Source organism: Prionailurus bengalensis, chromosome C2, assembly GCF_016509475.1.
Source record: "Prionailurus bengalensis isolate Pbe53 chromosome C2, Fcat_Pben_1.1_paternal_pri, whole genome shotgun sequence".
Lineage (NCBI taxonomy): Eukaryota > Metazoa > Chordata > Mammalia > Carnivora > Felidae > Prionailurus > Prionailurus bengalensis.
This window is the reverse complement of record NC_057350.1, coordinates 1,212,234-1,239,099: the sequence shown is the minus strand read 5'-3', so window position 1 is coordinate 1,239,099 and position 26,866 is coordinate 1,212,234. Positions and strand designations below refer to the sequence as shown.

Sequence of the window (26,866 nt, the reverse complement as noted above, 5' to 3'; positions counted from 1 at the left end):
GTCCAGGGCCCCAGGTTTATCTTCATGGGACACAGAGTTCAAAAAACCACAGAGGAAAGGGGTGCCTGGGTGGCTCAGTTGGTTAAGTGTCCGACTCAATCAGCTCAGATCATGATCTCATGGTTTGTGGGTTCAAGCCCCATGTCGGGCTCCACGCTGGGCACGAAGCTTACTTAAAACAAGGCACAGGGGCAAACAGGATCGCGACACCTGTCCTCAGCCAGGACACGGCTCACCTGAGACCGGCCTTGCCGAGCCCTGGGACCCGAGGCCGTGTACACAAAGCACTCTGAAGGGGGCATTCTGGGGGCACCCCCAGGGTCCCTCCCCCCGGTGGCTGTGCTGGGTCGTGGGCACGGAGCCAAGCGCCTCGGGTCTGCTGTCTCGACACTGCCCTGTAAACCACAGCAGCCGGTCCTGCTAGCTGTGTAATGTGGTTTCCAAACAGGCTCCCAATAAAAACAGCGTTTTGCACGGACACTCGGTTTGGAAGCAGCCTTCGTTATCGTGAGACAGACCATGGGGGTCTTTGTCCTGCTGGTGGGTCCCGCTGAAGGGGCACAGGTGGGCGTGGCTAGATGTACACGGATGTCAGATGCACACACGTGCATGGGGATGCTGGTGCCCTAAACCTTGTCTCTGGAGCGTCCCTGGGGACGGCCGGCAGTCTGCACAGGCAAGTCGGGGTGTAGACCCAGCACCCATGTTCTCCCCAGAGCTGCTGCAGCACGCGGAACCCACCGTGGGGCCAGGTGGCTGGGCCACCCACCGATGGGAGCATTCGCAGGTCAGGGTGGGGGCAAGAGCAAAGGCCTGCATCATGAGGTCAGTGACCAGAGGTGAGAGGCACCGCCCTCCACCCGCCAAGTCCCGCAGGATCCCTGAGCATGGAAGGGGAAGAGCACTGTGCCTCCCCACGGGGTCCCTGGGGCATGGGGTGGGTGGGGTGGGGAGTCAGCGGGGAGGCCCCCTGTGGATGCCCCGCCCCCCAGCATCCTCCTGCAGCCTCAGGGCAGCCTCCTGAGACACCCTGCCCCCGACAAGCGGACCTCAGGGATCCCTGGGTGCAGGCAGCTCCTCTCCAGGAGGGCTGCTCCAACCTCTCTGCACCAAGCTGGCTCCGAGCAGCTGGCCTTCCCTTCCCGCGGGGCGTGGGCGGTTCTCAAGACAGGGCTGTAGGAGGGGGCTGTGCTCAGCTCGAGGCCGTGGGGGCCTGGTTTGGGTTCCTGCCTGGGGCCGGGGCCCTCTTCTTGGCCTCCTGACCAGCCGCCCCCACCCACGCCAGGTTAGTACAAGACCAGGAGCCCCTCCACGTGTGGGGCTTGTGGTTTGATTTTGGGGAGAGCCGACGGTCTTGCATCTGAGGCGGTGTGCTCAGGGTGGGTCCCGTGTGGGCCGGCACGTGGGCGAGGGACCCCAAGCGGTCTGCAGTCACCAGTGAGGTAGGTCAGGGTTAGCCCGCTGGGAGAGAAGCGGGGCTCCAGGGCCCCCGCATCCCTGCTTCCACCTGACGGGCAAATGTCTGCCAGCGGCCAATGCCTGGCGTCTCGCCCGGAAAGAGAAGCCCACTGAGGCTTCTCATTTGGGTCAACTTTCTTTAGGAAAGGGACATAGTCTAAAGCAAGTACCTGGACAACTGGCCTTACCAAGTTTAGCCACAGGCTACGGGAATCAGGGATCCCAGCCTGGCCCTGCAGGGCACAGGATACCCTGTGGGGGACTGAGTCCCTGAGGCTGGCGTCTTGGCCCCCTCACTGGTCCCCAAGAACAAGCAGGACCTGCCTCTTGTGGGGGGCGGGGTGAAGGCAGAGTGGCCTGGTGGGCACATGAGACCCCCCCTCCCCGCCACGGGGACAGCAAGCCAGCCCGCAGTGCCCCAGCAGGCAGCGGGATGGGGACGAGAACCAGTACTCAGGGCCACCGCCAGACAAGCCCTCGGGGTGTGGGTCACAGGGATACCCCACCTAGGGTCCCCATCAGTCCCTGGCTCCACAATGCGAACACTGGAACGTGGACCGTGCCGGAACCCGGGTCCTGGGGCAGCTGCGAAGAGACATCCCTTCCGAGACATCGAGGCCCCAGGACGTGGAGCACGGTGCACGGGCTGCCCCCGGTGCCAGAGGAGCCTGGCCTCCCGCTAGGCCGGGCTGGGTCAGGCTTTGGCCTCGGGCTGCTGGTTCTGTTCCTGAGAGGCCAACCCTGCTGTCCACACGCTGTCCTCCAGGGCCGGCGGGGGGGGCTTCCGGCTTCGGGCCACTGAGGCCTCTGTCCTGCAGGCTCAGCACCTGCTCGGCCTTCTCCTCCTGGGGCGGGGGCAGGGCTGGGGGCGGGTGGCGGCCTTCCCGGAGGTGCCGCAGGATCACCAGCATGGCCGCCGAGAGGTAGACAACGAACAGCACTAGGAAGTACACGAAGTAGACGAGGAACTAGAACAGAGAGGGGTAGGGGTGAGGTCAGCCCAGGCAGGTGAGGGGCAGGGGCGGGAAGGGGCCTGTGGATTCCTCCCCGGCTCTCCCTCCTCCCGCCGAGGCCACAGGAACACTGCAGGAGTGGGGCTGGGTGCCCGAGGGTCGGGGGACAGGCCGGGAGCAGGTCTCCACAGTGGGCAGGGCCCGCCCTCTGCCCTGCTCCAGGACGAGCCCTGGGGGGGCCCCCACCGCTTTCCCACAAGCCCTGGCAGTTTCCCTGCATCGCGTGGCCCTTGTGATCTGCCCCAAGATGCTCCGCTCGATTTAAGATAACAAACATGAGCTTCATTCTGTGGGCCAAGTTCCCACGGCTGCCGAGGGCACAAGGACAAGTGTGTGCGGGAAGTTCCCACACGGCGGAGCCCAGACGCAAGCCCCAAGCCAGTCTCCGTCCCGGGGATCGGTGCAGCGGCGCGGAGCGCCCAGAACATGGGAACGTCCCTCCTGAGTCTCGTGACCGCCGGGACAGGCAGTCCAGGCGGTTCCGGGCGTCTGCGGGCCATACCAGGCGTGGGTCCTGCCCGAGACCTTGGCGCTCCGCTCCCCGCAGGCCCCTCTCCGTGCCTTTCTGGGAAAAGCTCATCTTCACAAGCAAAACCGGGAAATGAACCATGACGGACGCTGCTTCCAGGCAGATGGAGCGGATGTGTTTTCCCCACTCCTCCCCCAGGTACGGCTGACGCTCTGGACGTTACACACAGAGCACACAGACGAAGGCAGGTCACCAGCTAGGAGCCCTGGAGGCTGAGGACAAACACCAATGTGTCCCCCAGGCTTTTCTAATTTTGTGCTGTAATTTTAGAAACGAAACCAGGGGTGCCTGGGTGGCTCAGTCGGTTGAGCGTCCGACTTCAGCTCAGGTCATGATCTCACAGCTCGTGAGTTCGAGCCCCGCATCAGCCTCTGTGCTGACAGCTCGGGGCCTGGAGCCTGCTTCGGATTCTGTGCCTCCCTCTCTCTCTGCCCCAACCCACTCACATTCTGTCTCTGTCTCTCTCAGAAATAAATAAACATTAAAAAAAAAAAAAAAAAAGAAACCAGCAACCCAGAAATGCCAGCTAATGAAGGGGGGAAAAAAACAAAAAAAACAATAAAAGCTGTTCTTTCCAGCAAAGGGACTGGGACTGGAGAGGGACAGCCCATCAGGACAGGAAACAGACAGAGGGAACAGCCCTACAATGGCTGAACCCCACCCTCATTACCCAGACTACAATGGGGCCCCCGTCAGATGGTGGTGAAGGCCCAGTGGGGAGCTGGAAAGTTCACCCCGGCAGAAACCACACAGAAAGCCTGGACTTTCACTCTCCCCAGGCGGTAACAACCCCCAAACCCCAGCCCTGTGGGTTGAGGACTTGTACCATTGCCCAGCAGCAGGGAGAACACCCCATCCCCGGTGGTGTCACTGGAGGCCACGTGGGAGCGGTCACAAGGCACCCCCCCCCCCGCCTTGTAACCACTGGAGGCTGGAAGCCAGGTGGGGAGAACTGGAACCCCTGTCCTTGCCAGGCAGGCAGGAGGAGGGAGGAGCCCCCCCAGCTCCCTCTTGGTCAGGAGGTCTGAGCACAGAGCCTGAACTTCCACCCGCCTGGCTGTAACAAGGCACATGTCCCCAACTTCCTCTGCTAGAGCAGTGTCAGGAAAAAGCAGCTAAAGTGGAGGGTTTCAGTAAGATGCAGATCTCTTAACATAATCTCCGAAATGTCCAGGCTTTAATAAAAAAATCACTTAGAACCACAAAGACCTCTAACTGAATGAATACAATCTACAGATGCCGTCACAGGGACGACAGAGATGTTAAAATTATCTGAGAGAGACTTTAACACAGCATGGTGAAACTGTTTCACCGTGCATGAACACTCTTGGAATAGGTCAAAAACTCTAAGAAAAGAAATGGAAGAGACAAAGAACGGCTAGAATTGAAAACACAATAACCAGACTAAAAACTCAATGGTTTCAACAACAGAACAGAACAGACAGGACAGAGAAAACAATCAACGAACTGGAAGATGGGGCGATGGAAATCACCAAATCTAAACAGAGAGAAAACAAGACTAAAAAAAAAAAAAAAGAAAGAAAGAAATCCTAAGCAGAGCTTCATTCCCTTATGTGACAAAAGATGTGATGTTTGTCATGCGAATCCCGCGAAAAGAAAGGGGATAGGGCTGGAAAACTTGAGGAAATAGTGGCTAAAAATTCTCCAAATTTGGTGAGAAATAAACCTACAGATTCAAGATGCTCAGGGAACCACACACACAGGACAAACCCAAAGAAAATCAGACCAACACACACCATATTTAAACTTCTGAAAAAGCTAAAGGCAAAGGAAAAAGAAAAGCCTTGCGAGTAGCCAGAAAAAAGCAACACCTTAAGGGAAAAGTGGACTTTTTCAGCAGAAGCCAGTTAAGACCACAAGGATGTGACACATTTTTCTTCAAAGTTAAAAGAAAAAACTATCAGCCTAGAAGCCTATATCCAGTATCATCTCCTTTGGGAATGAAAAGGAAATCAAGAGAGTCTCAGAAAAAGGAAAAACTAACAGAAGAAGTTGTCACCAGCCGACCTACCCTAAAAGAAGGGCTTAAAGGAGAATTCTCTGAACAGAAAGGAAATCATTAAGAAGAAACCCTGGATCAACGGGGAAGACAAAACACAGTGAGCCAAATCATGGGTAAACAGAAGCCTTTCTTTCTCTTCTAGAAATGTCTAAATGTTTGAGAGTTAAAGCAAAATTTGGAACCCTAACGTATATGGCTGTAATGATATGTAGAGAAAATACTTGAGACAACCATACTATCAACAGTGGAAGGTAGGGGCGATGGGTGGCTCAGTCGGTTGAGTGTCCGACTTCGGCTCAGGTCATGATCTCCCAGTTCATGAGTTTGAGCCCCATGTCGGGTTCTGTGCTGACAGCTCAGAGCCTGGAGCTTGCTTTGGATTCTGTGTCTCCCTCTCTCTCTGCCCCTCCCTGGCTCATGCTCGCTCTCTCCCTCTCTCTCTCTCGCTCTGTCAAAAATAAACATTCAAAAAAAAATTTTTTTTAATGAATAAATAAATAAAAACAGTGGAAGGTAGAATGACATGGTAGGAGATGAGATTTCTATACTTCGCTCAAATAGGTTATTTAACACACAGTCACCATCAAAAAAGCTATAGCAAGAGATACACTCAAAAACACAACAGATAAATAAAATGAAACTCTAAAGAATGTGCAAACAATCCATAGGAAGGCACAGAAAATACAAAGGAGAAGAAAAGGAAAACAGAAAATGATATGGCAAATGTAAACTCTAACACGTCAATAATTTCACTAAACGTAAATGGTCTACCTTCACCACTTAAGACAGACGTTTGCAGAATAGATTATCAAGTGTGACTCAATCATATGTAGTCTACAAGGAACTCATTTCAAATATAACAATACAGTCAGGTAAAAAGTAAAAGGATGTAAAAATGTGTATCACACAAATGTTAATTAAAGGAAAACAGAGGGGCACCTGGTGGCTCAGTCAATTAAGCGTAGGAGTTCAGCTCAGCTCATGATCTCATGGTTCGTGAGTTCGAGCCCCGCGTTGGGCTCTCTGCTGACAGCCGGGAGACCGGAACCTGCTTCGGATTCTGTGTCTCCATCTCTCTCTGCCCCTCTCTGCTCGCTTGTGCACTCTCTCTCTCTCAAAAATAAACATTTAAAAAAATGGTTTTTTTAAGAAAACAGGAGTGCCTATGTTGATAGTAGGTGAAGTAGATGTCAGAGAAAAGAAAATGACCAGAGGCAGAGAAGGACATTTCATAATGATCAAAAGCTCAATCCATCAAAACACACTGCAATCCCCACAATCCCCAAGGTGTGTGCAACAAACAAAAGACCTAAAAACACGTGAAGAAAAACACGATGGAACTGAAAGCAGAAACGATCAAAGCCACAATTAAGGATGGAAATGCCAACACTCCTCTCTCAACAATGGGATGGGACAAAATCCACAGGGAGACAGATTAAATCAATACCACCATCAATCAGATCTAACTGGAATTTATAAAACACTCCACCCAACAAAAGGAGAACTCACATTCTTTTCAAGGGTCCCACATAACATATAATAAGATAAACCACATCCTGGGCCAGAAAACAAACCTCAACAAATTTAAAAGGACTGCAATCAGATAGACTGTATTCACTGATCACAAAATAGAATCAAAATGGAAATCAACAACAAAGGTAACAGGAAACTCTCAAAACACTTGGAAACCAAACAAGACCATCTGCAATAATTATAGGTCAAAGAGAAATAAAAAGACACACTGAGATGAACAAAAATGAAAATGCAGCTTCCCGATCTGTGGGACGCAGCTGAAGCGGCAGGAGAGGGGACTGCACGCACAGCACTAAATGCGAATGTTAGAGAAGAAGCCTCAAGGGGCACCCGGGTGGCCCAGTCGGTTGAGCGTCTGACTCTTAATTTAGGCTCAGGTCATGATCCCAGGGTCCTGGGACCGAGCCCCGTGTTGGGCACGCTTCGCGCGGAGCCCATTTAAGATCCCCTCTCTCCCTCTGCCCCTCGCCCCTGCTCGCCTGCTCTCTAAAATAAAAATAAAATAAAAAAGAAGCCTCGGGTCGTTGATCTAAATTCCCACTTCAAGAACCTAGAAAAAGATGAATATGAATCTAAAGCAAGTAAGAAGAAGGAACCGATAAGGAGGAAGTCTGAGCCAGCCGCAGTAAGGCAAGAAAAGGAAAGAAAAAGCCTATGAAAAACAAACCACCTCCTGGAACTAACGAATGGCCACAGCAAGGCTACAGAACACCAAGAGCCGAGTATCGGGGGTACCCCTACGTGTTCTCGACGAGCACACGGTGCTGCGGGACCGAAGCCACGTGTGCAGGCCCCCACCTCCAATGGGACTGTGTTTGGAGACAGGGCCTTCAAAGAGGCAATTAAGGTCAGAGGGGTCATAACAGTGGGCCCTGATCCAACGTGACCCCTGTTCCTGGAAGCAGAGAGGGACACCAGACGTGCACACACACGGAGAAAAGTTCACATGAGGACACAGAAGACGACGTCTACGTGCCAGCAAGCCCTCGGGAGCACCCAGCTCTGCGCACACCCTGACCTTAGACTCTGAGCTTCCGGGATTGTGAGTTGCCCAGCGTCTGGTGCTTCCATATGGCAGCCCCGGCAGCCGAGTGTGGACACGAATGTTAAAATACACTACCACTCACAATTGCTCAAAACACAATGAAATACTTAGGCATAAACCTAAGAAAGCACGTACAATACTCGTTTGCCGGAAACTGCAAGATGCGGGAGGAAATCAAGGACTCTCCACACAAATGCAGACACACACCACGTTCACAGACTGGAAACAGAGCGAAGATGCCAATTCTCCCCGAACAGACACGGGCTTACTGTGAGTCGCAGCAAAATTCCAGCAAGAATTTTTGTAGGTAGACAAGTTGACTCTAAAATTTACACAGAAAGGCTGGGGAGCCTGGGTGGCTCGGTCGGTTAAGCGTCCGACTCTCGGTTTCGGCTCGGATCATCTCACAGTTTGTGGCTTCGAGCCCCATGTTGGGCTCCGTGATGACAGTGTGGAGCCTGCTTGGGATTCTCTCTCCCTCTCTCTGCCCCTCCAATGCCTGCTCTCTCTCTCTCAAAATAAACTGTAAAAAAGTTTTAAAAAATAAATAAAACTTACCGAGAAAGGCAAGGAAACTAGAAGGTGGAAACAATCCTGAAAACACGCTTCAAAGCTGGGGCAATCAGTCTGCCCAATTTCAGAGCTCACCGTGGAGCTGGCGAGCAGGACGCGGTGGCGGTGGCAGACGGGCAGGTGTCCAGCTCCGTGGGTGGCCCGAGAGCCCAGAAACAGACCCGCACAAACACGCGCAACGCGATTCTGACAACAGTGAGGCAGCAGTTGGACAGAGAAGAGACGGTCTCTTCGACAAGCGGGGCCGGGCAACGGGCCGTCCGGACAGAGGCGGCCTTTGACCTCACACAAAACTTAAGTCCGCGTGGGTCAGACTTAAAGGTAAACCCATGAAACTTTAAGAAAGAGATTGGGGAAGACTCTCGAGAGCCCGGGCCACACAAAAAGTTCTTCCACGTGACGCCAAGCCCAGACCCATAAAGGGAGAAACAGGTAAACCAGAGCTGATCAAATCTGGAAGTTTTGCTCTGCAAAAACCCCGTCAGGATGGACAGATGGGCCAGAGAGGCACAGAACGCGCAGACCTCATACCGCCGACCCCACAAGGCATACGGGTGCGGGGCCGCACAGAACTCCGGACGCCCCCCAACTTACTAACAACCTCCCGTGGCCCGGCAACTCCACCAGTAACACGACTAACGCACACTTTGGATGCCGGCCGCTCTCAGCACAGTCCACCACACAGAGCACACCCACAGGGGGGCGCTCGGCAGACAGGAGCAAGCGCTTCACATGTTCTCCTAACCAGCGTTTTCAAACCCCGCAGGCCGGTTTCCAAACAAGAGGGTCTGTCCCCGCCCGGCGCCTCTTTCCAGTCAACTCTGGGGTCACCAAAGTAGTGCCAACTCAGCTCAGAGGCTGGGACTTCTCCATGGAGCCCAAGCCCACTGAGGTCCAGGCTCCAGGCAGACGGGAGGCTGCATGCCCCCAGGCTCAGGGTACGTGTCCGGCCACTGGTGGGGGGGGGGGGGTGGTCCCCAGGAGCCTGGCTGCCTCCCTCCTGCGGGCCTGCCCTCTGGCTAATTCCAGCTTGCCCGAGGGGTCGCACTGTGGCCGAGACCAGCTAGAGTCACACGTGGGAGTGTCCCCCAACCTCACAGGGGACAGAACTCTCAAGCCCTTCGCAGAGGCACCGAGGACCCGCCCAGAGTTGGATGGAGGGAGGGACCAGACAGGGGCCCGCGCGCACCCAGGTCAACCCCAGGTCCACTCTCCTGTCTTGCGGACAAAAAACAGCTCAAGTGAGGGTCAGGGCCCAGGCCGGATAGGTTTTGACATCAAAGGCAGAGACCTCAAACGGGCAGTGAGCTGTAACCACACAGGGAGGGGCTCTCGGCCATACCTCTGTCCTTCCTGGGACATCAGCCGGTGTGGGGCACGCCGGGGGCTGCTCAGGGGGGCCTGCATCTGGGCGGCCTCGGGGGCCCCAGCAGCCTAAGCAGGGCTGGCTGTGCGCTGCCCAGACCAGGGGGCCTGCCCGGCCCCAGCCTGGGCCCCCGGGACGGGGCAGCCCAACCACAGCTGACCCTTCCCTCCCTGCTCCTGCTCTGCCCCAGCCCACCCTTGCCACACCGCCCCTGCAGCGGACCCGCGGACCCAGACCCTTTGGAGGGGGAGATGCCGCTGGCCGAACACCCCTCCAGAGGCTTCCGTCCCCAGGACGCGAGGCTGAAAGGGACTCACCTGCGAGCGCACCGGGAGGCCCAGACACCGCTTGTCGGCAACGATGAGGATGACGATGGTCTTGAGGACGGTGGCGAAGAATGTGTTGACTCCGAACACCAGGGCACAGAGCTCTTTAGAAAGAGAGGACGCGATCTGAAAGCTGAATGGGAAAGCAGCCGAGCTCAGACGCAGCTGCGGCATGGGGCGCGCCCACCGCACAAAGGGAACCGGCACGACCGGCCCGGGACCCAGGCGGCGCTCCGAGCCCTGCGCAAGCTGTGTGCATGCGACACCGAGGACAACACACACCCCGGGAAGACGTCCAGAACATCTCCTGGTAATTCTGGGACAGAGTAAACAGAGCCCCGAGAGCCTCGTGAGAACAGGCAGAAATCACGAGGGTTCTGGAATCACTGTTCTTTCACGACTCGAGAAATTAGGGACAGAACAGTGAAACAAACAAGAAAAAGCAAGAGGAACGAACATGCCCACGGCTCCCGGTCCTCTGCAGAAAAGTGAACACTTGAAGGTGCTTCTGCCAACATCCCCGAGGTGCCTCTAAAAACAACTGGATAAAAAAACATTCCGAAGTTCTGAAGAATGAAGGAAAATACGCAAGAAGCCTTTCAAGAGGGTGACAGAAGCAGAGGGGCCGCTGTCCTGGGTGGGGAACAAGGAAGGGCCCCCGCCCACATGAGCAGCAGCGCGACTGACCCAGAGTGGGGAAACCCAAGCCGGGCCGGGTCCCTGGCCACCTGCCCCGCGTGTCTCCTGTGTTCCACAGCCCCGGGTGGGAGCAATTGAGACGTGACAAGGGGCACACGGCGAGAAGCTCCCACCACATCCGGTTGCCCGAGGGACAGTACAGAACCCAGCAGGAGAGGCCAGATGCAAACTGTCCCTACGAAAGGCAAGGGGCCCGCAGGGCCACCGTGTGCTCGCCCAGGATCTACTGTCTTCCGGGGCACGTGCCCCGGCCTGGCCAGTCCCTCCTGGGACCCATCTGCGGCCATCAGAATCTGGAGGAATAAACGCAGATGAGGGGCTATCGACCTCAGGGCTCTCTCAGTTGCAGGGAAACATCGCACGTGGCATCCCAGTCACCTGGGGACCAGCCGTACAGCATCACTGAGAGGACCGAGAGGACCGACTGCGTCTGCACCTGTGACACCGAAGCACACAGCTAAGTGTGCGGGGCAGGGCTGCAGCGGGACGAGAGTGGTCCCGGGTCAGCCCAGACACCCCGACGGCCGAAGCAGGCCTGGCGGTGGAGCCAGAAAGGCCGTTCTCCACGCCAGCCCACGTCGTATCCCACCCTTTCTGCGTTCCTACAATCAGCACAAACGTCCGAGGAGGAGATGTATCGAGTGCACAGCAGTCACAGCAGATGACCCGGAGCCCTTTCCGGTGCTGACCGTGGTGCTCCTGGCCAACGAGACGCCCTGGGGACATTTGCAGGCTGAGAGAGGGCGAGGAGGGACAGGAGGCAGGGAGGACCAGCGGGCCACACAGGGGGCCGTCAGGGGAAGTGGCCCCGGCCACGGGGAGCAGGCTGGACGTCTTCCGAGGAAACCGTCCCTGGGGCGTCTGGCAGAGCTCGGCCCTCCCCAACAGAAGAGGAGGGACGCCTGGGCGGGTGTGGACCGAGTGCGGAGAGCAAAGCTGGGGACTGGCACTTCCGTGAAGCGACACCAAGGAGCTAGGAGCCTGAGGATGCCACGTGAGCTCAAGATCGAGTGCGGACAGATGAAATGATCAGGGGTGACCAGGGGTGAGGCCCAGAGGGGAACCAGGGCCAGGCAGGGGAGCTGGTAACAGACCCAAGCCGACCTTGGGTGCAGGAAGCTCAAGGAGGAAGGGAGGGAGGGAGGGAAGGAGGCTCCTACACGTGTGGGGCGTGGGCACAATTGGTGTGAACATGTGCGGCAACAGCATACAGCTTCACGAAAGGGTCAGTTCAAAGGAATACACAGAGGATCTTAGGAGCAAGCAAGACGTGGGCTGGAGAAAGTTCTGGAAGGCACAAGTGGGCTGAGGGCAGCACCTGGCTACTCCTTGGCTGTGTGTCACCGTGCCCTGCCGCGGAAAGGGACAAGAAGGGCCTCGCGCCACAGTCAGGGCCACAGCAACGCCCGGGGCCTCAAAAACAGGCCAGGGAGCAGGGAGGAAGGACATTACAAGGGCTGGTAACTGTGGACACCAAGTAGCCGCCACGGGAGAAGCAGAAGGGATGCCGATGCCACACGTGGTAGGCTCCGTGCCGAGCTCGGGGTCACGAAAGCCAGGACAAGCCGTGCCACGGACAAGGGACAGCTGGGCCCCTAGCGGGGGGGCACGCTAGGTTCACTGTTCCTCCCAGTAAGAGAGCACACCGCCCCGCTAGCTCCATGCTGCCTGCACGTGCCCCCTCTGCTCCCCACAGAACATTCTGGAAGGGAGGCCTCTTAACACATGCAGGCAGCCTGTCCATTCCCAGCGAGCAGGAGGAAGGCGTGTGGCCCTCCGGCCACCCGCCACCGGCCAGGCTGTAGCTCTGGCTCTTAAGCGGCCACCCAGACCACGGCCTCACACGGCCCGCCCCGCTCCAGTCGACTCACGTGGCGATGGGCACCAGGAACTGGTAGGCGCCACGGAAGAGCACAAAGGCCACGTAGCACAGCCAGATGCTGCTCGTGCTGTACATGAGGAAGACCAACGCAGCCTGCACTGCCGTCACGCCCGCGATGACCAGCTTCGCCCACAGCGCCCAGCGGATCTTCACGAAGCCCGCGGAGAAGGAGGTGATGGCACCTGGGGAGACAGGGCGCGTCACGGCCGTCCGGGGGAGGCGGGCGGGGTGGGCGAGGCCGGCGGGGCCGTGGGCGTACCGAGCAGGGTGGACGCGGCGTCCGCCCCCCCGTTGTAGACGGAGGAGGTGTCCGTGGTGGGGTGGACCACGTTCCACAGGATGTGCACGTAGTAGACGATCAGGTAGTAGGCGGCCGAGTTGAAGACCCACCAGAGGGACCAGAGGCGCAGCTGCGGCAGCCGCAGGTGGTCCCCCAGCTCCCGGAACATGCGCACCAGGGTCCAGTCCCGCCAGGCCCCCGGCGGCGCCCGGCCCGGCTTGGCGTCCGCGGGCTGGGAGGGGGCCGGGTTCATGCGGTCCAGCTCGGAGGGCGAGGCCCCGCGGCGCGCGGGGGCGGCGCGGTTGAAGAAGAGGCTGCGCTTGGGGCGCTTGAGGAAGAGGGCGAGGACCAGGCTGAAGGTGAGGAAGCCCAGGGAGATGTAGTTGACCGTGGAGAAGGGGACCCGGCCCACGGTGACCAGCAGCTGGCCCAGCACGGAGCTGGTGAAGACGCCCAGCAGCACGGCCGTGCGCGAGTAGCCGGCCATGCGCTGGTAGCGGGCCGGGCACACGAGCGAGAAGACGTAGGAGGAGTAGGCGATGCGGGCGGCCATGGTGAGGCTGTAGAAGAGCTCCATGAACTGCATGTGCAGCACGGAGTCGCCCAGCAGCAGCAGCAGCCACACGGACACGTAGCTCAGGCCCTGCAGCACCAGCACCGGCTTGTAGCGCAGGTAGTCGGTGAGCAGGAAGACGGGCACCAGCACCGCCAGGTAGGAGTAGGACAGCACCGGCGTGATCTCGTTGGTGACCTGCGGACGGCAGGCTCGTGACACCGCGGCCCCTCGGCGCCCCGGCCGCCCCCCGCCCCCGGGGCCGGGCCGTCGGCGCTTTCCCGCCTTACTACATCCGATAAAAACACACGGCCGTTGGGACTGCGCGCGGCGGCCCGGCGCCAACCACGTCCACGCCACGGCACGCTGGCCCCGCGGGCACGCCGCTCCCGGCACGGGACGCCGGGGGCTGCCTGGCACGGGACGGCGGGCCCGGGACGCCGGGGACCGCCTCGCTAACGGGCAGTCGTGATGCGGTCACGTGCTAACCCAGCTTTGTTTGTTCCTCGTGATACAGAAACACGACGTGGCTTCTCCTTGGTCACAGTTGTGACCAACTTACACTCCGGTCTCAGGAGGAAAGGCCGCAGATGACGAGTGTGCACAACAGGTTTCACAGACCAGAAGGAAGGGAAGAAACCACAAGGAAAAGGGAACCGGGCCAGAGGCAACAGCAGGGCCCGGCCAGGCCCCCCTCACGCCTGTCTGCCGGGGGAGGGCACCGGCCACCACCCTCACCCGGTCCCGGGGCACAGGGACACTGGGTGGGAAGCCCCTGCACCCAATGCCACTGGACCCCACCACGGGGCTCTGGCCGTGGCTCGGATCCACCGGGGCAGGCACAGGTGGGCCCCCAGAGGCTGCGGCCTCCCTGGGGACCCACCGGACTCAGGGCACCAAACCTGACTCAGACCACAGAGCAATCCCGGAGACAGCCCAGGGGGCCCTCGACCCCGAAAACCAGCAGGCTCCGAGGCCCCGGAGTCGACCCTGGGTCAGCACGGGGGGCCGTGCCCACCACCTACCAGGCTCTGGGACACCACGTGGACCCAGCGCTTCAGAGGGTTCGGCCGGGGAGTTCTGCGGCCCCGGCGCCTGCCCGCCCAGGGGATGCTGCGTGATGGGCCCGGCTGGCCACAGACGGTCCCGGGCCGAGTGTGGAGACCTGTTTCTGCCCTCGTGCACAGGACAAGCCTCAGGGCCCAAGGAAGGCCGTCGGGAGACCCAGCTCTGAGACACAGGGGCCCGTGACAGAACTTCCCTGGCTGGTGGCCTCTTAAACCCACATGGCCATGGGAAGCTGAGGATGACCCCAGGCCGTGGCCCCCGAGACACCGTGCACAAAAGCCCCAGGACATTCTGGGACACTCGGTGCAGGTGGGCCCCAGGGGAAAGAAGAACTTGCACTTGGTCACCAAGAACCACAGGGTCCCAGCTGCAGGGGGGTCTGGACCGTGTTTACAGTCTCCAAGAACATCAAACGGCCCTCACTTATGATGTCTCCTAATGACCCCCAGCCCCGCCCCGCAGCCCCACTCTGCTTCCCTTCAGGCCTGGCAAACGGCTGACCCATGTCACACGGGGAAGTTCCTGGAGGAGAGGGCACCCACGAGGTCCCCAGGGCAGACGGCAGCTGTCACGTGGCCCGGCCCTGGCACGAGGTCAGCCTCGTCCCGGCCCGAGCCTAGCGTCGCCTGGACGCATTCCCATCCCGCTAGTGTCTGGTCCAGGCTGACGGGGAAAGCGCGGAAACCGTGCCCAGACCTAGATCCAGGTGGCTTCCGGGCTGCTGCCTCTCGGATCGGGCAGGCCTGGCCGGGCCCCACAGCAGCCGTGGGAAGGCAGGGAGGATGGGGCACCAGGATGGAGACCAGCGGGTTCTGAGGAGTGGGACGAAGGGGGCAGGGCAGAGCCACGGCCTACCCAAACTCTGGGAGGAAACACCAGAGCTGATGCCAGGCAGAGCCTGTACGCGCACGGAGAACCGCCTGAGGCGAGGGCAGGAATGACACGGGGACCTTCACTGAGGAGGGCACCAGGTGGTGTCAGCCCCGTGAGGATGGCGGTCAGTGGTCCCGGGCGGGGGCTTTCCGTGGGGGCTGCGGCAGCAGGACTCAGCCAGGCAGCCTGGGTGCAAAGGAATGACAGGCCTGCGGGTGCAGAGCAGGACCCGTCCCCTCCCCAAGGCACTTCCTAAGTCTGCGGCGGAGGGGGGGCCATGTCAGGCGACCTCACAGCATGAACCGTGGACTATCTGGCCAGACTAAAGCTTACAAAGCGGGGGAGACCAGCCCAGACTAGGAGAAACACGTGACCCCAAAGGGCAACCAGAAGGCAGACAGCCCCGGAGGAGGACACGGAGGCTGGCCTGCGAGCACAGAGACAGCCAGGTGACAGCCAGGCCCCGCGGACTGCCCGGAGAGCAGAGAAACACAATCCAGCAGCACACCGGCTGTTCGCTGCGATCAGATGGGCAGAAACTCAACAGCACCAATCAGATGCTGGCGAGGGAAACGGAAGCCACGTGTGTGTGGCCAGGCCCAGTACACCTGCCGGGGGCTGGGGTAGGGACAGCCTGGAGGCCACCTAAGCACCGGGTGAACGCTCTGCGGTTCCACCCCCAGGGCGCATGAATGTCACATCAGCCCGAGCCTGTGGGGACCAGCGTCCCCAGTCGGCCCAGAAGCGAGAAGCCGCAGCGGCTGTGCGGACACAAGCCAGCCAGCTCACAGCTGCGCCACCCGTGGGCCCCGCCGAGCAGCCGTGAGCACAGCCCGCCCGCCTCTGCTGCCCGTCTGATGGCGTCCACGGGGCTGGGGGTCTGGCTGAATGTCTGGAACCCCCCACAGCGGACACTTGAACCACAGTCTGAACTGTGTGGGTCCCCTTGTCTCCAGCTTGTTTTCAGTAAATATAGTCCAAGTGCCACATTGTTTTTTTCTCTTCCTTACGATGTTCTTAAAAACACTTTTTTCTCTAGCTTCCATTGCTGTAAGGATAAAATATGGAACACACATGACACACGGAATACGTGTTAACTGTTCACGCTGTCGGCAAGGCTCCTGGTCAACGGTGGGCTATCAGTAGCTAAGTTTTGGGGAAGTCAGGTTATATGCAGATTTTCAACTGCACAGGGGTTGGGCACCCCTAAGCCCCAAGTTCAAGGATCGTCTGTATTCGATCAGTTCACGTGCAACTGGAGAGCAGGCAGATGAGCTTTGTAACTTTGCTGCAGACATTTTTCTTGTTTCTCTTGTTATTTGAATGGAGCTTCGCATACGCGCTTATTCCGACGAGGGCCGGCCGCCCCGCCAGACAGCAGTGCTCCTGAGAGCGACAGCCACCTGGCCCACCAGTGAGCGCGGGAGGAGGGCCAGAGAGCCTGAGTGGGGGTTGGGGGGGCACAGGGCCCCCCCCTCGGAAGTGATTGGCTCTGGGATCAGGTGCAGTCACATGCAGGGTTAGACCTCCCGCGAGCCGGTCAGGCGGGTCTTTCCATCTTTCCCAAGGCGGCTACTTTGAGGGTCAGGCCTCATTTGGGCGGCAACGCCACTTGACTTAAACAAGTCTCAGGTGTGCAAGGGGACGGTGACAAGCTCTCAGGGAGCAAGGAAGGCAGCAGCTCAGCATGACCCACAGTTCAGACACAGTGACAGGGGACACAGGGGCTGGCGCACACGCTGGAGGGGACGGGTGGCCAGAGGCCGAAGGGCAGGGATGAGTGAGCAGGGAGCCTGGGCCGGGAACAGGTCGGGCAGGAGAGCCAGGCGGTGAGCAGAGCTGGCACAGAAGCCCTGACCGAGGGATTCATTGACCAACAGCCCTTGGGTTCTTTAGTTTTGTGGAGAAGGAAAGGCTGGAGGTGTGTAATCTGTTGCCGCCCCAGGGTGTAAGCTTATTAGTCAAGTTTCAAGGAGACCCTCTGTCCTGGCTGCCTCATCAAAGGGAAATTCCTCAGTCCTCAAAGGCTGCAAGCAAGCCGTCTCAGCAGGTGAGCCCGCGGGGGCGGGGTCCTCCCCCTCCGGCTGGGGCAGCCAGCCATCCCTCTCGGCCATCCCTCTCCAACTGGCCTGGTCAGTGACAGCCTGACCCTCAGTGTGGAGGTGGCCCTCGGGGGGGCCGGGATCGGGACCCCTGACCCCCATAGCCACCTGCCCTCGCAGGCTCAGCCACCTCGGGCCCGGGGCGCCCCCACATGCCGCACCCACGCACCTGCTCCTGCGTGAAGTTCTTATCGGTGCCCAGGAGGTAGGGGGTGATGAAGCTCTCCCCGGGCCGCATCTGTGCCATGAAGCCATAGAAACACAGGTAGAACACCAGGCACCTCCAGGATTTGAGCTCAGGGTGCCGCCCAAGCTCCGGGGGCTCCTGCTTCTCCGCCACCTGGCCGGAGGGCACCATGCTTGCTGTCCAGGCCGCCCACAGCCCTGCAGGAGAGGAGGCTGTTCCTGAAACAGACGAGGCAAGAATCGGGGCAGCTCAACCGGCAGCCCATGGACACCACCCTGCCCGCCCCCCAGAAACAACACCGAAGAGCGTCCCCTTCTTTCACGGAGTTAGGACCCAACGTCCACACGGGGAGAAGAGCCCAGAGGCCCCAACCCTGAGAATCCCCCGGAGCCCGTAGCAACCCAGATGCCGGGCGCACCCACTGGGCTGTCACCACCTCCGGGGGCTACCGGGACGACCTCACCCCTTACCTCACCCACCACGGGACTGGCTCTTTAAACATCAACTAAAGCCAAATACAACTTAAAATCCAGTCCTCAAGCACACCAGACTCATTTCAAGCGCTCACAGCGGCCGCAATGGCTATGGACTATGGGGTGGGCATGAATCCCTCCCCGGGAGAGGTCTCAGGGACAGCCTGCTCCGGCGGCTGGTGTCACGGCACCCGGACACATCCCTGTGCGGAGACCCAGCTGCCCCAAGATGGCAGGAAGAGACCTTGCCGGGCCGCCTGGCACACACCTGGCCACAGTCAGCGAGCTGCAGCCTGGGGGCGCCATCCCGTCGCTGGTGGGGGGGACCGTGTGCACAACACGGGAGGACGTGGCAGACGAGCCTGGGGGTGACACTGACTGTGGGCAAGGAGGGCAAAGGGAGAAGCAGGAGCCTCTGGAGGAGAGGGTGACAAGGTGACAGGAAGGGACCACATGGGACAGAGGCCTTCAGCCTAATGACCCTGGAGCCTTGAGAGGCGGCAGGAGGAGCGTGGGCTGCCAGGTGTCCCCCAAGGGCAGCCGCACCCAGGGGCACTTTGGGTTTGTTTGGCCCAGGTGTGAACAGCAGCTTCCCAAACCGGCTAAGCCTACTCCAGCAGAGAGCAGCAGGGGGTCAGACCCACTCCAGTTTCCGGTTTCGGTCTGCGGCTGTTTCCCTTTGTTACTATGTTTCTATAAGTCAAGTGACACTGGCTCTCCATTTAAGGCACTGATATACCCTTCTTTCTAAGTAAGCAGGAAGCCCGGGAGGCAGGCATCGTGGGAGGGTGGGGAGGACACGCGTGCTAAGGAGCCACGCTAAGGAGCCCCGTGGCTCAGGCCGGGTAGGGATGCCCTGGGTGCAGAGGGTGGCGGGGCTGACAGACGGCGGGAGAACTCTGCTCCTGCGCGGCTTGGCCTTTCAAGGAGAGTGCGTAGAGGGTGTGGATCCGGGCAGGGACCCCCTCCAGTTCCCAGCGGGCGCAACAAGTTCCCAAGATGTGAAACCAGCCTTGTGGGGGGTGGTCCAGGGACCCTGAGGAAAAGCCACCAGACTCCCAGCACATGCAGCCCAGAGACCATCCAAGCAGGAAGTGCTCCCACACTCCTCCCAGGATGAGCCGCAGAAGAGCCAGGTCACTGCAGAGACCCCACCCACAGGAAGCACAGAGCCTCAGCAAAGTGAACTGTGGCCTCGTGAGCAGGCCTGTCCCCGCCTTCCACGCACCAGGGGGACAGCAGTGAACCCCTCCGAAGCCAGGCTGGAGGGTCTGTGGGGGCTACGTGCGATGGCAGGGGCGAGGGGCAGCTGCAAGAATTTGAGAGTTTCAAAGGCGGGGAGGGTGGTGGTCCCAGGAGTTACAAGGTCCTGGGCCCGCCCCTCAACGTTCCCAAGGGGCCAAATGAAACGGTCGGCCAGGAGGCAGAGCTGCAACTCCCCCCACCCCCGGAAAACCACCGCAGGGCGCACAGGCCAAATGGCTTCAGCAGACAGACTGGTATTCCCTCCTCCAAACCCACCAGGAGCTCATACACATGGGGGGCCCAGGGCCACAGGGAGAACCACCCAACCTCGGGTGCACCCCCAGGGACCCCATCCCTGCCCCAGGACCCCCTCAAGTTCACTCCCCCACTCCCAGGTACACTCCCTGGATGCCAGGGCAACCCACACTCACCTAGCCAGGCTCCCCAGCTCAGGGTGAACAGCCAAGAATCCACCTGAACCCAGGGTCCCCAGGGGCAGGTCCCCACCCTCCCAGGGGCTCAGAGGCCTTGAGGACTTGGCCATCCTGTTCAAACAGGTGTCATCTCCAGAAGCAATGAGAACTTACCATTACGTGGTACCCCCTGAGTCCTGGGGCAATGGTGCAAGTTTCAGACATGAGCACCCAACACGCTAATGCTTTTTGTTCTATATCCTGGACTCCAAAGGCTTCGGAAACCCAGGAGTGGTTCTTCCCTCTCTACAGTGAGAACTGCCAGGAGCTCCCCGTGCAGCTGTCTGAAGGTCTGGGTCACGGCCCAGGACTCTGCACCTTACACGTCCCGCGGGCAGGCCCGAGCAGGTGAAAGAACACAGCGCCCCAGGACACTCTGCCTCCGGTCCCTGGCTAGACGTGCAGGGCTACATCTCAACGTCAGGACTCCCAGGGAGTGTGGCCACCCCACCCCAACCATCGCTCAGGTGGGCCCCTGGGAGCCCTCCAGGGTCACAACACAAAGGTGGGCCAGCCTCAATGCCCAGAAGGATGGGTATGAAAGGAGCCGGCCCAGGTGATGGCCAGGGAGCCCCTACCACCGAGGAGCTCACGGAGAACGGGGGGAGTGTCTACAGAGACAGTGCATCAGAGAGCCCCTTCCCTGCCTGCCCATTCTCCAGTTCCATCCCTGAGATCTAGGGACACTGCCCTGTGCAGGGCTCAACCTGCTGGGTGGCCAAGGGCCCCAGCCCTTCTCCCAAGTTCCATAATAGCCGGGGTGAAGGAGAGGCCTCCCCCAGCCGGAAGAAGCCCTGGCCTCTGGGGTCGCCTCTGTTCTCTGACCACATGATGCTAAGTTCCCCCCCCCCCCGACGCCCCCACAGCTCACTCCAAGTCCTCGGCTCAGTGTCCTGCACACAAGTCTCACCTCTGGGGACCACGCCGTGTTCGCTCTACACTTGCGGCCCACGAGCTGGCCTGAGTCACCCCTGCAAGGCAAGTCCACCTGAAGTGTCCGTGAATGTTTGCTCGAGACCAGTTCCCAGCAGGGGTCTCCGCAGAAGTGCAGCGGGGCCTCCCACCCACCGCGGGCACACCGGAAAGGGGAACTCGGCTCCTCAGCCCGGGCACCAGGGGCAGTGGAGACGCCCCCCTGCGACGGAGAGTATGTTTACTGTCCCGCTGCTGGCCCAGCCTCACCCTGCCCCGTGCCAGGAGGCAGAAACAGCAGTGAAGGCACAGAGGAGCATGGAAGGCTCCAGACTCTCAAGAGCGTTCCTTCAAAACTGGGCACCTGCATTTCTGCTCCAGATATTTCTCCTGACTGTTGTTTAAGAGCCCCACGCCTCCTCCAGCTCGGGGCGGGGGCGGGGGGGCCCGGTCCTGGACCTCCCCGTCCCTAGCCGCTCCCGGACCCCTGACGTGAGAGTTCCCACCGCAGGGGCACCCAGGGCTGAACTCAAGGAGGCAAGAGAGCCTACAAGCCGGGGCACGGCAAAGCTGACCCTCTGGTCACCCCTCACAGCTGAAGGGCCACCACCTGACCTCCCAGAACAAAGGACAGCAGGCCGCGGCACGACCCACCATGTGAAGCGGTCGCTGGCGATGCTTATCTGCACGGAGACACCCTGGGGTCATCAGGCTTGTGTCCACTTTGGAATGCGCCTCTCCCACACTTTGAACAACTTCTCAACAGGCTGGGCATGTACAGGCTGGACAATTCAGAATCCAGGGAACTCTGAATTGAGCCAGGCAGGACAGGCTCAAGGGGAGGAGCTTGGTCCCCTCCCTGGAGCACGGCCTGCCACACAGAAACAGGAGCCAAACCTCCGGAGTCTAATTTGAAATCCATTTTTAACACTGGCCACTGGGGAAAAGGTGTTGACCACTACAGGACCAGTGCGTGTTGACAAGCCCTGTCACGCGGCCTCTCCAGGAGGAAAGGCAGCCCGTGCCCGGGACTGAGCATCAGAGAAAAAGCCCAACTCAGAAGGCAGGGGTCTCAGCCAGCGAGGCTGGGGCCCTGCCCACGTTCAGGTGGACTTCGTCTGCTTCGGGTGAGTTCACTCGACTCACCTGGGCTGGGTGTAGACACCAGCCCTGACGAGTGGCCAGCTGCCACGGCCAGGACTCAAAGTCCTCTCTCGAAAACACGCAGGCCCTTCCCAGGCTCACACTCCAGGAAGGTGAGGAGGGGTGCCACCACACGGGCACAGGTGCAGCACAGCCCAGAAGGCAGATGAAGCACTGAGCTCAGGGCAAGTGGCCAGCAGGACGGGCCTGGACCGCAAGTGCCCTGACCCCAGCCCAATGCCATGCAACTTCAGGCCCCTTCGGGGCAACCGAAGGAAACACCGACCAACCAGGAGAGTCGTGGGAGGGGACCGAGGACCCCAGCAAGTGCCCCCAAGAGAAGGTTCTAACAGCCCCCACAGGGACACCCCCCCCCGACGACCCGTCTTGGGGGGGGGGGGGGAGATTCTGTACCTCCAGGACCCAGTCAGTCTAGAGACACAAAACCAAAAAAAAGCAAAATCCACCTGCCTTGTTTTGTGCTTTAAGCCGGCTACTGTTCCCCCAGGTTAACGAGGGAGGTTCATTACATTCTTAGTGAAAAAGAAAGACCCCCACAAATCGCTTGACACAGTTCCCTGTTCCAAAGAGCAAAATTACAGTTTCTGGCCGTCACTACTGTAGACACCGAACCCACAAGTTGAAAACTGGCTGATCATCACCGCCCAGCACAAGTGACTAAAATATCCAGAGTTGCTGACATCCACTAAAGCCCCCTCGGTAAGAAAGGAATGAGTAGCACCAACTCGAAAGGATTCACAGACAGAGCAATGCAGTATGGTGGGAGACAGCAGGGGGAGACACCATCTGGGGTCCTTCAGGCCTGGGCACTGGGCTCCCACACCTGCAGAGGAAGGCAGTTCCCCCAGGCCAGAAAGTCCTGGCTCTGCTCATTCAGTCTGGACTGCAGGAGGGCCCTCCGGTCTCCCTTATGGAGAGGGTCTCAGCAGGGGACCCTGTTCCAAAAACTGGACCCTACCCGCACTCTGCGCAGCATGGGAACCAGCTTCTTCTAGATGCTCTGGACTTCTGAGCTGTCTCAGATCCTCACCTGTGCTCAGACCAGTGGGGCTGGGGCTGGGCGCCCTGAACATGCCGCGTGTGTCTGGGCCACAACCCTGGACTCTCCAGAACAACCGTTTCACTCGCGGAAAGTAAACAGGACCCTGGAGGATAGCTTCCTCCTGCAGAGACGCCCGGCAGGTCCACTCAGGAAAGGACCGCAAGCACAAGGCTCGGGTTCCCAGACAATCTCCAGCACTCTCTGCTGCAACCGCTCCTCCCAAAAAGAGGGCCATCAGCACCTCTGAGCTCTGGGGCAGGAGACGAACAATAGGCTCGGCAGGGGCTGGGAAGCGCGCCAAGGGCCCTCCGGGTCGCGTGGGTGGACCGGGGATCCCCCGCCGCCCCGCAGGCGGAGCACGTGCGCACGGGTGGTGCTGCCGGGGCACCGTGCCCGGCCGCCAGCGCCGAGTCCACGCGGTTCTGTCCATCCTGGGTAAGAGTCCCAGAGTGACGGGGAAGGGTCGGGGCGGCGCTCAGACCCCAACTAGCCGGACAGGTGCTGAAGTGACCGGAGGTGAGCGAGTCGCGCCACAGAGGATCGGAGCGTGCGCGCACCGTGAGCACCGGCGGGAAATGCGGCGGGCGGGCGATGCCCGAGTCCCTCCCTTCACGGGACCCACGGCCACCGCGGGGAGGAACGGGTCACCGTGCGCCCAGGTCGCGCCCTGCACGCGCCGGCCGTGCCCACGCCCGTGCACTGACCCCGCAGCCCCCAGCCCGAGCACTGACCCCGCAGCCCCCGGCCCGTGCACTCACCCCGCAGCCCCCGGCCGTCATTCACCCCGCGGTCCCCGGTGCGCGCCTCCCCAGGTGCCCGGGCGGGCGGGCGGCGTCCGCTCCTAAAGGCGCGCTGCAGCGCTGGGCGGGGGCGAGGACCCACCCGGAGTGGGCGCACGCGCCGCCCCGGCGCACACAATGACCCGCGGCCGCGGGCGCTGCCGGGAAAGGCGGCGGGACCACGCCCCCGGCCACGCCACGCCCGCGCTCCGACCCGCGCAGCCGCGGCAGCGCTCGCCGCGGTGCCCCGCGCTAGTTCCCAGGCTCGCGGTCCGCCCGCCCCGCCACTGCCTCCCGGTCACGAGGCCGCCTCGTGGCGCGGGCCTGGGAGCCTCCGTGAGGGGCCTGGCCCATCCACTGGGCGTCCGCACCACCCCCCCCCCCCCCGCCCCGGCCCCAGCCTCCACTCGACCGCCACTCGAGGTCCCGCCGGCATGCAGCCCCCTCTGCACCGTCGCCCCACCCCTGGCCTCCACAGCCCCCGCTGGGTCGTCCTCCTGCCCCCCCACTCCGCCCGCCGCCTCCACTGGACTGTCCCTCGCGCGCCCACCTGCCCCCTGATGTAGCCCCCACCGGACTGCCCAACACCTCCCCCACCCCGCAGGCCTCACCAGACAGCACCCGGGCCGTAGCCCCCCCCTGGACCGCTCTTCCCACCCCCCCCCAAGGCCCCCACTGAACTGTCCCCCCAACCAGCTCCGCAGCCCCTTCTGGATCATCCCCCTTGCCCCGCCCACAGCCTCCCTAGACTGTCACCCCGCCCCGCCGCCAAGCAGATCCCACTAGACTAGCAGATCTTCCCCTCTCCGCAGCCCCTTCTGAGCCATCCTGGCCCCCCACCCATCCTGAGCCTCTACTGGATTGCCCCCCTCCAGCCCCCACCCGACTACACCTTCCCCAGCCCCCGCCTTCTCATTGCACCCCAGCTGGAGCCCCTACTGGGCCTTCCCCCCTCCCTCTGAACTGTTCCCCTGCTGCCGTGAAACCCCCATGAAGCCCCCCCTGAACCACTCCTCCCAGAACCTCCATTGGACCACCCCTCACGGGCCCCCACTGGGCCGCGGCTCCCAGAGTCCACTGGGACCTGCGCACACCTACCGCCGGCCCTGGCTGCAGTGAGCCCAAGTCCTGGGGGCAGGCCCTCCAGCCTCCCTACCAACTGTGACTGCCTCTTGGAAGAGTGCCGGCCCCTTGACCCCTGCTGGGGCCTGCCCCCCCCCCCCGCCCCCGCCTTACCCAGCTAGAAGTTCATGTGCTTTTCTTTTTGGCTCATTTTAAACGTTCCTTTTCTGGCTAAGCCGCAAGCTCAAGCCAGGGACATCGGTCACTGTGCCAGGCAGGACAGAACTATTGGTGTTTTGATTATCTCCCCCCTACCCCCACGCAGCACCAGCCAGTAGGATTCACCATGACCCACATTTGGTTTGGAGGCTGGCTGCAGCACCAACAAGACCCAGACACCTGCTCTCGGGGTCACAGCAAGCAGCCTCTCCCCGAATGCACCCAGTGCCCGAGCCCCACTGGTACTTCCCTGGGATTCCCCAGTCGGCGGTCAAGACTGACCAAGAACCAGCCAGGCTGCAGGGTGGTGAGAGGGAGGGGAGGGCAGGAAACCCAGAGAGGATGGGAGGGGCCATCTGGCCTCCTGGCCCCCAGTTACCCATCTCAGGCTCCCAGGAAGAAGAGCTAAGGGGAGAAGTGGTTGCAGGTCCCACAGCCCACAGGAAGCATGCAGAAAGGAGGTTTGGCAATAGGTCACCATAGGTTAACCCTAAAAATAAAACAGCTAGTTTTATCAGCACAAATGAGTTGATCTAGGAATGGCACAGAACTGCCCTTTAGGACAATGCAGGCGGTGGTAAAGCCATAGGCAAGTCCAACAAAAGACAGGGTTGTTGTGGGGAAGAAGGAGGAAGCTGGGGGCGTTGTTTTGAACGAAAGTCCCTTGGGGAAAAGCAAGGGCTCAGGGCGATGAGGGTTTCTCATTGGCCAAGTTGCAGGGGCCTGTAACCGGGGATTCTCTCCTGCGGAGGACTCTCCTGTTGGGCCTGATGGACAATTCCTGTACTTGAGGTTGACCCCCAGGGCTCCTTCCGGCCGCCAGCCTCCACTTAGGTGAGGTTTACCTTTCACTTTCATGGGGAAGTGGAGGGTGGGAGACCGACTGCCAGTCCTTCTCCCAGGGAGCGAAAGCCCAACCCCCATGCACAGAACGCAGGATGGGCTGTTGTGGTCACTTTTCCCTGGCCCCACCAGGGCAGGACCCAGGTTTCGTGCACCCAGAGAGACACAAAGCAGATGAGGGGAGGCACAAAGACAAAGGAATGACCAGGAGGTCTGTCTGGATAGAGCAGGAGGGCATCATGCCCAGGGACCTGGCAGCCACCCTGTGGGATCCACTTCCAGGGAGAGAACAGCAGATCCCAGATGTTGGGGCAATCACTCCTCTCACTCTGAGTAGGCGGCATGGTGGCCACTCGTCCAAAGGGGAAAAGAGCAAGCCCGCCTGGACCAGCCCATCGCCAGGCAATCCTCGGGTGCACGGACAGGAAGGAATGCCTTCTGCGGCCGGCTACTGAGCTGGGGGTGTTTGTTACAAAGCACTGTAACAAAGTGACAACTGTGGCCAGTTACTCTACCAGCAAAATGAGTCTATTTGAGAATAACCGAAAAATTGAAATTCAGGATGTGCAAGATATGACAAAACCACAGGCAGGTCCAGAGAACACAGGGAAGTTGCTTCACGGACAAAAAGGAGGAAGGCGGGAGTGGCCGCTTTGAAGGAAAATCCTTCAAGGAAAGCAAGAGCCAGAGTGGTGGTGGTTTCTGATTGGCTGGGCTGTGACAGTCTCTCATTGGCTGATTTGTTGCCAGGGGTGGAGAAGATCTTCCCCTGCTGGGGTAGAAAAGTTGGGCTTTGTAAGGAGTCCTGGGTCAGAGCTCAGGCTTCAAGCCTCGGGACTCCGTTCTGAAGGAGGTTTCCCTTTATTAAATTTCACATACGTAAAGTTTCCCTGGATGCAGCAAAGTAAAATACTCTTCACTGCATATTCTAACTTTTTAACTTCTGGGTAGCTATTTCTTTATATATTCTATATATATATATAGAGAGAGAGATATATAGATATATATAGATATATAGATAGATATAGATAGATATAGATAGATAGATAGGTTGTTTTTTGTTTTTTTGGGTTTTTTTGGTTACTTTTTTTACTGTGAGGTCATTGTAGATCCATATGCAGTTGTAAGAAATAACAGAGAGCCA

At 59.8% G+C, this 26,866-nt stretch overlaps 1 protein-coding gene across 1 annotated transcript; it reads right to left on the bottom strand.

Moving 5' to 3' along the window:
- Positions 1 to 2,042: 2,042 nt before the first annotated feature.
- SLC19A1 (solute carrier family 19 member 1) lies at positions 2,043 to 23,752 on the bottom strand. The gene is given in 7 exon segments (XM_043593414.1): positions 2,043 to 2,236; positions 2,238 to 2,426; positions 9,858 to 9,999; positions 12,437 to 12,629; positions 12,707 to 13,478; positions 17,493 to 17,728; positions 23,578 to 23,752. Coding segments are annotated over 6 exon segments (1,569 nt in total). The 5' UTR covers positions 17,682 to 17,728; positions 23,578 to 23,752; the 3' UTR covers positions 2,043 to 2,152.
- Between the last annotated feature and the right edge of the window lie 3,114 nt (positions 23,753 to 26,866).